The sequence below is a fragment of the Schistocerca piceifrons genome, chromosome 2 (genome assembly GCF_021461385.2).
Source record: "Schistocerca piceifrons isolate TAMUIC-IGC-003096 chromosome 2, iqSchPice1.1, whole genome shotgun sequence".
Lineage (NCBI taxonomy): Eukaryota > Metazoa > Arthropoda > Insecta > Orthoptera > Acrididae > Schistocerca > Schistocerca piceifrons.
The window spans coordinates 548,795,193-548,806,595 of NC_060139.1; the positions used below are offsets into that span (position 1 = coordinate 548,795,193).

Below are 11,403 nucleotides of genomic sequence, written 5' to 3' on the forward strand. Positions count from 1 at the left end.
TCACCTTCTGTGGTATCCACCACCATTAAATCTTTGCACCGAGCAGAAGTGTGCTCCATTACATGTGGCTGAGAAACACATTGTTGGCTGCACTTCTCCATGTGTGACCCATTGCTAACATCGCAGGCTGCCTTTGTGCACATGCACCTCAATTGGCCACCCATAACACTCAGCGATTTGCCACCCAGAATACACAGTGACTCCAGCATTGGCTCTGTTAACTATGGAGCCTTATTCAATGCTGCTACTGATGTCTACAAGCCAGTTCTCATCATGCTATGTTCTACTCTACAACTCAGAAGTGCTACACTGTGGTGTCCTGCTGTTCAATGTTGATTTGGCTGCACTCTGGACTTAGAATCTGAATGCTATACTGGAACTTGGACTTCAATGTACCCTAGGATTAGAATGTCAACAGACTTGTGGTCTCCACCAGAATTCTCCATTTTACTTGCACTCCATGGACATTGATATAACCACCATCAATTTATATAATTTTTCATAAAGTATTGCTCTACAACTTAGCACTTGGTAACAGAATTATTTGAACCAATGTTGTGTCAATAAACTACAGAATGGTGATATATTTATTGTGTTATTCTTGGTTATACCACAATAAAATGGCAACAAGCTAGCAATCATCTACATTGGAAGCTCTACTCATGCAACTTTATTCATCAGCAGGAGGAGAGCCAGAAGCTGCTACTGAACACCTTCCAGCCACTACTTCAAAGGTTACTGCAGACATGTGCAACACAGCAAGTGCAGGCTTTTCCTTCCTTAGATGTGGCTTTAGAGCATTGGGAAGCCTGCAGATCAAGGTTACCGGAGCATTTCCATGCATTCAAGGTAACTGACACCAGCCTCATGAAATCTTTGTTTTTGACTTTGCCAAAACTTGAGATTTACCAGCTACTGTGCAAATTGGCCCCCTCATCTAGGCCTTCAGAGCTCACCTTCTCAAATATTCATTTGTTGCTGACTAAATATTACCAGTGGCATATCCATATTATTTCCTCCTGGGTAGCATTTTACCAATGCAAGAAACAGCCAAACCAGACTCATAGAGATGGGCTGGAGAGTCGTAAGGTTTAGGGTGAAAATGTCATTTTGTTACGCCTAAAAGTAAGAAGTCCTATGTAGAAGAAGTGATCATGGACATGATCATCTGGGGTACTACAAACAGGTATTTTCAGCATGAGGCACTTCAACTCAAAGACCCATCATTAGACAAAGTTTTGGACTTAGCACAAAGGCTTGAAGTGACCAAAGCAGCAGGTAAGAAACTGGAGCCATGTGTCAACATAGCAGATGTTAACATAAACACATCTGAACCAGCAGCCAATGACCACACTAGTGGCGTTTTGGATGTAGCAACAGTATAGGCAGGAAGCCTCACCATTAACCAATAATGCACCCCAACTCGCTTGAATTGATAAAACTAGTCTTGGGCACCAAAACAATTGCTGTCATGTCCGGATTGTTTTAAAAAACATCACCATAAAGACAGTCCTGACAGATGGGCCTTTTGCCAAAAGTGTTCTGTGAACAGCCATTTAGCTTATGTATGTCATAATTCCCACCAGGCAAGACAGCCCCTTGGCCAACAGATGGATGTTAATCTGGTAGAAACTATAGACCATCAAGATACCTCAATAAGCTTTTCGTAGAAGTGCAAATTGTATAGAAAACAGTTCAATTACAGGTAGACACTAGCACAGCTGTAAGCATTCTGCATTACACTTCCTATTTGAAACTTGGAGCTCCTCTCTTGCAAGAAACAAAGAGATGGCTAATAGCATATAATAAATTTACCACTCCAGTATGTGGTCAAGTTGAACTGCCGAAAAATGACATATCATACGAGGTGTGGCTAGAAAAAAACCGGACTAGTACTGGTGAAACAATAAAACGAATGCAATAAGGCTGAAAGTCGCGTGGCCTGTCACGTGACTCTCGCTCCGCCTACTGCTCGAGTTTCATCTGCCTCCTGCACTCAGTCTGCCCGTGGCGTCTGTTTTAAGTAGTTGACGTTTTGTCTGTGCGTCGGAAAATGTTGAGTGTACAGAAAGAACAGCGTGTTAACATCAACTTTTGTTTCAAACTAGGAAAATCTGCAAGTGAAACGTTTGTAATGTTACAAAAAGTGTACAGCGATGATTGTTTATCGCGAACACAAGTGTTTGAGTGGTTTAAACGATTTAAAGATGGCCGCGAAGACACCAGTGATGACACTCGCACTGGCAGACCATTTTTGACATCAAAGGGATTGTGCACATTGATTGGGTACCAGAGGGACAAACAGTGAATCAGCATTACTACATTAGCGTCCTGGCTACCCTACGTGAGTGAGTACGGAGAAAACGGAACGATTTGTGGAGAAAAAAAATCATGAATCCTTCACCAAGACAATTCCCCAGCTCACAGTGCATTGTCAGTGAAGACGTTTTTGGCAAAACACAACATTCCCATCTTAGATCATCCACCCTACTCACCTGATTTGGCCCCCTGTGACTTTTTTCTTTTCCCTAAAGTCAAGTCAGCTTTGAAAGGAACTAGATTTGAGACTGTTGAAGCAGTAAAAGAAAAAGTGACGGAAGTAATGTATGGACTTACCGAAAATGATCTGCAGCATTGCTATGAACAGTGTAAAATTCGTATGGAGCGGTGTAGAGACCGAGGAGGAGAGTACATTGAAGGAGATAACATGAAATTGTAAATAATTGTGAATAAATGTTTTTTCCAGCATCAGTCCGGTTTTTTTCTAGCCGCACCTCGTAATGTCATCCACCACATTATCTTCTTAATTGTTAACAGTGATTTCACAGAGAACATGTTTGGACCTCATTCTTTTCAGAAATTTGGATTTTCAATAGACGATTCTTGAATCTGGTATCTGAAGATATTCTGTACTCAGAGCTAGAGACATTTTGCCAGGATTGTGAGGACCTGTTCATCCTGGAACTCAGCACCACGAAGGATTCTGAGGTGCACATTGTATGGAAACATAATGCATGGCCTGTGATTTTGAGCCAGCATAATTCCTTTAGCTCTCAGAGAGCAAGTAAAAGAAGAATTGGTTCACCTAAATGCAATTGGGGTTCTAGAACCTATTCCTTCCAGTCAATGGCCTACCCATTAGACATAGTGCGAAAGCCATTGGAAAAGATCTACCTGTGCAGTGATTTTAAAGTAACTGCCAATGCCCAATCAGAGACTGAGACATATCCTATTCTGAAGCTGGAACAATTACTGTCAAAATTAAAAAGTGGAAACTTCTTCTCTAAAATAGACCTAGTGGCTGCATACTTCCAACTTCCCCTTGATGCAGAATCTCAACAGTTTCTTACACTTAACGTGCTGCATGCGCTTTATTGTTTGAAATGCCTAATGTTTGATATAGTAAGTGCCCCTGCCATTTTTCAATGGTTTTTGGAACAATTAGCACTCAAAGTGGATGGATGCATTAACTATTTAGATGACATTATTGTAACAGGGAGATCCATGGAGGAACACCTTCACAATCTGAAATCTTTATTCAGTGTCTTAAGGGAGACTGGTCTCAAATGCAAAAAAGAAAAATGTTGTTTTTTCCAGCCTGAGACTGAGTACCTCATCCACATCATTTCCAGCTCAGGCATTCGTCCTCTGGATAAACGTGTTGAAGCCACAATCAAACTTCCCAGACCAACAACGCTTAAGCAACTTTGGGGAAGGTATCGTATTACCAAAAGTTCTTTCCCACAGCAGCAACAGAAACTGCCCCCTTGTCCCAGTTTTGTAAAAAAGTGTGGCTTTCCCGTGGACACTAGCTTGTGAGTGTGCCTTCCACAGGTTGACATCCCAGTTGTTGACAGCCCTGTGCCTTGCACATTTAGATCCAGCAAAGGAGATAGTTATTGCAATGGACACATCTGATACAGATGTTGGAGTGGTCCTGGCTCACAGGGAAGTGGATGGCTCTGAGCACTCTGAGGCTTATACATTGAAAAAATTGACTGACACCCAACACAGGTATTCCCAAATAGAAAAAGAGCCACTGGCCATCATCTTCACATTAAAGAAATTCAATGTTTTTGTTTATGGCACAAAGTTTCACCTCATAACAGACCATAAATCCTTATTCAATCCAGCAGCAAAGATTCCAGACAGGACTACTCACTGCCTCCAGCACTGGGCTTTATTTATGGCAAGCTACCAATATGAGATTCACTTTCACAACACAGCCGAGCACACCAACATTGATGCCCTTTCCCTCCTTCCATGGGGACCCGATCCTGAGTTTGCCAAAGAAGAAATTGTGTGTTTTCACACATGAAGAAGGAAAAGCCGCCTAGATTCTTTTCCCATTATCAGTTCCCAGGTCGCAGACACAATTGGTAATGATGAGGTACTCCAACAAGTCCGGACTCATATACTCCATGGATGGCCTGAATGACAACCTCCTAAGGCTTCCCTTGCACTTTGTCAGACCTTTAACGCCTGCCATCAGCTCATGTTGATCGATGGAGTTATTCTACCCCTTTCCAATGATGGACAACCACATATTTCTTATTATTTACATCAGCATGTCCTACAACTATTGCATCGAGGTCACTAGGGGTATCCTGAATTAATCCTGGTTCACAGGTTCAATTACTGGCCAGGCATGAACCAGGAGATTGACCAGCTCACACAAACATGTCCATCCTGCCAAAGCCAGCAGGCAGCCCAATGACGTTAATTTGTTTCTTGGCCACCACGTGCTTGCGGGTACACAAGAAGTCCTCGTGAGTGACAATGGTCCACAATTCCATAGCGAGGAGTTTCATGATTTCTGTGCCCAGTATGTCATTCACTAGATTCCAACATCCCATTCCATCCATAATATAATGGAGAAGCCAAGAGGATGGCCTGCACTTTCAAACCTCAGATGAAGAAATAAGTCCATGATCACTCTACCAATGAACCCACCAACTCCTTTTTTTTTCTTCTCCGCAGACAGCAGCCACGGGCCCCCTCTTGAGCCTGTTCATGCTGGCGCAATGACCAGCACCACAATTGCCTGCTTCCTAGTTCCATGCTGGGACCTTGGTGTAGGCGAAAGGATTTGGGCAGCAACCTGCCTGGATTCTGGCAACAATCATCCAACACCAGAGCCAGAAGGTCTTTAGAGTGCAGCTCCTGGACTGTGAGCTTCTGTAACATGCCAATCAACTTTGTCCCTGACTAGTTTCCCAACAGTTTTTTCCATCTCCCTCTCCATACCACCATTACCAGTCACCTAGTTCCCAACCTATCCAGAGCCATCCAGGCATCGTAACACCAGACTTATTCATGCCTTTTGCCCACAGCCAGCTGATCAACACTGCACCCCAACAAGAGCAACTTATTCCAGACATCATCCAGCCCCGCAGCCTGCCATTCTTGGACAACAAGATGTCATCCGCTCACCAACCACAAGTAATTCAAGATGAAGATGAAGACAGGCCACTGTCTCCTCCTGCTTCGCCTGCTCTGCTGCCAAGGTCCACATCATACAACCTTCACCTCCGGCTGGGGTGTTATTGTATGTATACACCTGTGCCCGAGTCACCAATGACACACCCATGGATGTGGCGTTCATTTGCAGCAGATGTTTCCCCTCTTCCCCAAGGGGGAAGGGATGTGGTATCCACCACTATTAAATCTCTGCACCAAGCAGCGGCATCCTCCATAATATACAGCTGAGAAATGCATCATTGGCCACACTTCTCCATGTGTGGTCCATTACTAATTTTGCAAATGTGTGCTTCAAACCACTGTGATTGGTCATCCATAACACTCAGCAACTGGCCACCCAGAATATACAGCAACTCCAGTTGTTGGCTCCATTAACCATGGGGCCTTATTTAACGCTGCTACCGATGTCTACAAGCCAGTTCTCATTGCGCTATGTTCTGCTCCACAACTCGGAAGTGCTACACTGTGGTGGACTTGCTGTTCAATGTTGTTTTGGCTGTTCTCTGGACTTAGAATCTGAATGCTGTACTGGAACTTGAACTCCAACGTTCACTAGGCTAAGTATGCCAATGGACTTGTGGTTTCTTCCAGAATTCTGCATTTCACTGTCACTTCATGGACATTGGTATAATTTTCCATAAAGTGTTCCTCTACAACTTAGCACTTGGTAACAGACTTATTTGTATCAGTGTTGTGTCAATAAACCACACAACAGTGATATATTTATTGTATTATTCCTGGTTATATCACTTTCGTGACAGGTGAACCTTGCAATATTGTTTTATTTGCAACTGTATCCTCCAATTGAAACTATATTTCACTGAGCTCAACTGTGTGTTGCTATGTATCAATCCCTGCATCATGTTTGTTGATAAAATCAAGCCCAAGAATCACTGAATATCCTTCACACAAATATGGCAAAACTTGCATATATTTAGTGAACTTAGTATAGCGTCCCCAGCAAAATAATAAGAAAAGACTTAAAAGACAGTATTTATAAGGAAGAGACATTTAAAAATTGAATAATATACTTTTTTCTCATGTATCCGTATTATAATAATTTCTCTGTGTAAGTTTTGAGGGCAAAGAAATATAACAAAATGATCTAAAGGGACGACAAGATATGCTCTTTTGTTAATTTTTTTTGGTCGTCTTCACTTCTTCTCTTGTCTTGGTTGCGTGTAGACGGACATCTTGCGAGTGCTGGCAAATGTAAGCATATTTGTACTAATTAAGCAGATAATATATTGATTTAATATCATTGTTCACTTTTAGTTTGTAAGAGGTGATCCCAATTTCATGTCCGCCTTCCTTTGAATTAACCTGCATTCGAGTAATTTACAGATCAACAATCGCAGCAGCCGATGCAGCCAACAATGCCATTACATGGTGATATTAACTTATCAAAATTAGCGGAAGTGAAAAACTCGCCCGCTACTAACATAATGTTCATTTTTCTCCACAGCCGCCTGACATTGCAGAAAATACGTAGCTTTAAGATTCTTATTTTCAGTACCACAGCCAAGAGCCAGAGCCAGGACTCTGACTACAAAGTAACGGTTAACGGAGGTAAGAAGAAATACTCTCGTTCATGTGTGGGCCACAATTGTAATTAATAACTAAAGATTTTTTGCTTTAAGGTGAACTGACTAGCCGAGGAAATTAATATGAAAAGTTTATTCCATTGTTCAACTTATATGTTCATGCTTTAAGATTCAGTGAGTCTAACGTTCATTAACGTAAAAAATAATTTCCACTCAAGTTTAATATTATTAAAAAAAGGGAGAACTTCACAAAAGCATTTAATTGTAAATCAAAATTAAATGAAATATCAGTTTTATTAAGGCCCACCACATAACTCGGCAACAATCACCATCACCGATAAATTTTTGTGGTAAATAATATATTAAATTACGACGGCCGACGGACGCGAGGTTAGTTTTCCCAACAGTAAAATCAAGTACTGTCATACCCAGTGACTCAACAGTGTTATCAACAACTCCTTGTAACTCATATCATGGTGGCCCAAGTCTGCTCCTGCTCGCCATGCCCAGGCTGATAATGGACACATGCGACCCTGTGTATACAAGAAACTTTGTTCCACATCACTCACTAAGCCCTCTAAGCAGCATTCAACCTGTGCACTAACTTGTGAAGTTTCACAGTCTACCAGGCATACTTTGTGATGGTCAGAGCATTCCCATTTGAATTTAATGGCAGATTCTCTCAATGATACTTCCCATTCTTTGTATTCTGAAAATCCAATGCTCAGTGGTCCAAGTCCCCACACTAATAACACTCTGGTTGCCAACATTGTTTCTGTATATGGCCCTTAAGTTGACACTTGTAATATTTGACCTCTGAAGCAAAATGGAAATGCTGTGTGGCTAGGGTCTGCCGTTGGGTAGACTGTTTGCTTGGTGCAAGTCTTTCGAGTTGACGCCACTTTGGTGACTTGTGTGTCGATGGGGATGAAATGATGATGATAAGGACAACACAGCTCCTATTCCCAGAGTGGAGAAAATCTCCAACCCAGCCGGGAATCGAACCCCTGCCATTAGGTATGACATTCCGTCGTGCTGACCACTCACCTACCAGAGGCACATCTAAAGCAAATTCACGGTGATCTATCCATTGCTTCGTGGCAAAATCTATCTCCTCCAACTGCACTGCAGTTCTAAGAGCTGCTGGTAAATCACTATAATTCTCAATACAGACTCTTCATGGCATTTCTGCAGGTTTTCCACAGATGACAACATCTAACACTTTGTTTTCTGCTTCCTGCTGTAGCTCTTTGAAATGTACCAATATATGATTTTTGTTAGGATATATATGAGATAAAGCGTATACTCAGACGTTAGGATGCCACATTTACAGGCTTATATAAACTCTGTAACATCCTTATTTCATTTATCTGGTTATATTAAAACATAATTTATTATGCTGTCATTAACTTCATTTCAATTTTATCATGTGCAAAACATCTCTGCTCCAATTTGAATACTACTAATTGATACTTGAACATAAATAATATTTGTATGTTACTAATTGATACTTGAACATAAATCATAAACAATTCTCATTTTATAATTCCAGAACACTTTTCACAAGATGTGAAACTAAATTTTCATTTGTATTTATGTAAAGAACACATGTACATATTAGAACATTTTCCATGCGATAACTCTCATGATATAACTGACTTTGTAAAACACATTGTTAGTGAACATATTGTGTGAAATTTGGTACTAAAACAACTAAGAACCAAGTAAAACTCAGTGTTACAGTATGGGAGGAGTGAATTAATATTTAATTTTCTAATATCTGCCTGTAAACGTGAACAAGTTTTGATTGTAATCTTTAAATTTTCTGTTTGTAATAATGGATGATGTCACCTGTAAATACTGGAACAATTTATGAGCAGTGAAACAGCCATGGGGCAGGAAGGGACCAGTTTTGTTTTTGAGTAACAATTTTGTATCAGTTTTTATGCAATAAACATGTAATTGTGAAAGTGAAACTTCATGTCAACCTGATTACTTGAAATTTCTCTTGGCATGTTACATCATTAGCTACACCATGAAGAGGACAAGAAGTTGCAACAGATTTGGCGAAGCAGATACTTGTGATTCTTTCACAGCTACTGCATCACTGGAATTCATCGGAAAATGAAGATGAGTATTTTACATCTACATACAGTATATACTCTGTAAAGCACTGTGTAGTGCATGGCAGGGGGTACGTACCATTATGCCAGTTATTAAGGTTTCTTCCTGTTACGTTCACATATGGTAAGGGAAGAATGATATTTTGGATGTTTCTGTGCATGTAGTAATTATTCTACTCTTATCCACATGATCCCTAAGTGAGCAATACATAGGGGATAATAGTGTATGCCTAGAGTCGTCATTTAATGCCAGTTCTTGAAATTTTGTTAATAGACTTTCTTGGGTTAGATTACCTTTGTCTGAAAGAGTGTTCCATTTCAGTTCCTTCAGTATCTCTGTGAAACTCTCCCATGGATCAGATGGACCTGTGACCATTTTTTCTACCCTTCTCTGTACACGTTCAATATACCCTGTTAGTCCTATCTGGTACAGGTCCCACACAGTTGAGCAATATTCAAAAACCTTGCACGAGGGATTTGTAAGCAATCTCCTTTTTAGACTGGTTACACTTCCCCAATATTCTACCATTAAACCAAGGTCTACCAACTGCTTTACCCATGACTGAGCCTATGTAATCATTCCATTTCATACCTTTACAAAGTGTTACACCCAACTATTTGTGTGAGTTGGCTAATTCCAACAGCAACTCATTGGCATATAGTCGTAGGACACTAGGTTTTTTCATTTTGTGAAGTGCACAGTTTTACATTTCTGAACATTAAAAGTAAGTTGTCAATGTTTACAACACTTTGAAATCTTATGAAGATCTGACTGAATATTTATGCAGCTTCTTTCAGGTAATGCTTTATTATAGACAACTGAATCATCTGCAAAGAGCCTGAGGTTACTATTATTATTGTCTGCAAGGACATTAAATACAGCATGAACAGCAAATATCCCAAGACATTTTCTAGGCCCACCCAAAGTTACTTCTACATCTGACAGTGACTATTCCTCCGAGATAATATACTCCATCCTCCCTACCAAAAATGCCTCTGTCCAGTCACAAATTTCGACTAATACCCCATATGATCACACTTTTGACAATAAGATAGGTGTGGTACTGAGTCAAATTCTTTTCAGAAAACAAGAAATACTGCATCCAAGTGACTGCTTCGATCCAAAGTTTTCAGTATGTTGTGAGAAAATTGTGAATTGAGCTTCACATGATTGATGTTTTTGGAATCCTACCTGGTTGTCATTGAGGAGGTCATTCTGTTCAAGATACCCCATGATGCTTGAGCTCACAATATGTTCTAAAATTCTACAACAAATCAGTCTCAATGATACTGGACGGTAGTTTTGTGTATCACTTCTACTACCCTTCTTGGAAAAGCACAGGTCACACCTGTCTACAAGAACTGTGCACAGTTTTTCTTTGATGGATCTACAATAGATTATAAGTAGAAGAGGGGCTAACTCAGCTGCAGATTCAGTATAGAATCTGATAGGGATTTCACTGTGTCCTGGAGCACTGTTCAATTTTAACAATTTCAGATGTTTTTCAACACCACTGACACTAATACTTATTTCATTCATCTTTTCAGTGATATGAGGATTAAATTGGGGCAATTATCCTGGGGTTTGCTCTGTAGCAAAACATTTGAAAACAGAGTTAAAGCATTTCAGCTTTTGCTTTGCCACCCTCAGTTTCAGTTCCTGTCTCATTCGTTGTGGACTGTACACAAAGTTTGATGGCACTACCAGCCTTTAAATATGACTAGAATTTCTTTGGGTTTAGTGAGATATCATTTAACAATATTCTGCTATGGTAGTCATTGAAGGCATCACGCATTACTCACTTAACAGGCAAACGTGTTTCATTCAGAATTTTTCTATCTGTAGCCTTATGCATTGTTTTACACATATTATGTAGTAATCTCTATTTCCCTAGAATTTTCTTTAAAGTTTTGTATACCATGAAGGTTCCCTCCCATTATGAACTGTTCTGCTGGGTACATTTCTATCCAGTTCATGATCAACTATTCTTTTAAACTTGAGCCATAATTCATCTATCTGCTCCTGCCGTGTGCTGAAAGTTTCAAGTTCCTTATTGATATATGACACTACTGATTTTGCTTCTGTGGGAATCCACAGCCTCTAAGTGTTAAATGAAACATACATTGTCCACTGTAGACGGTATTGTGCTTTATTAAAATCATGATATTAGCTTATTACGGCTGTGAACCATTATCAAGCTCACTTGCTATATATGTATTACATATTGAGCTCTTCACATTCTTTTATGTCACAT

The 11,403-nt window shown here is 40.3% G+C and overlaps 1 protein-coding gene across 1 annotated transcript; it reads left to right on the forward strand.

The window, feature by feature from the left end:
- The first annotated feature begins 662 nt into the window (after window positions 1–662).
- On the forward strand, window positions 663–6,360 carry LOC124775574. The gene is made up of 2 exons (XM_047250404.1): window positions 663–849; window positions 4,981–6,360. The coding sequence occupies exons 1-2, from the start codon at window positions 663–665 to the stop codon at window positions 5,151–5,153; spliced, it is 360 nt and encodes a 119-aa protein (XP_047106360.1). The 3' UTR covers window positions 5,154–6,360.
- Window positions 6,361–11,403: the final 5,043 nt, after the last annotated feature.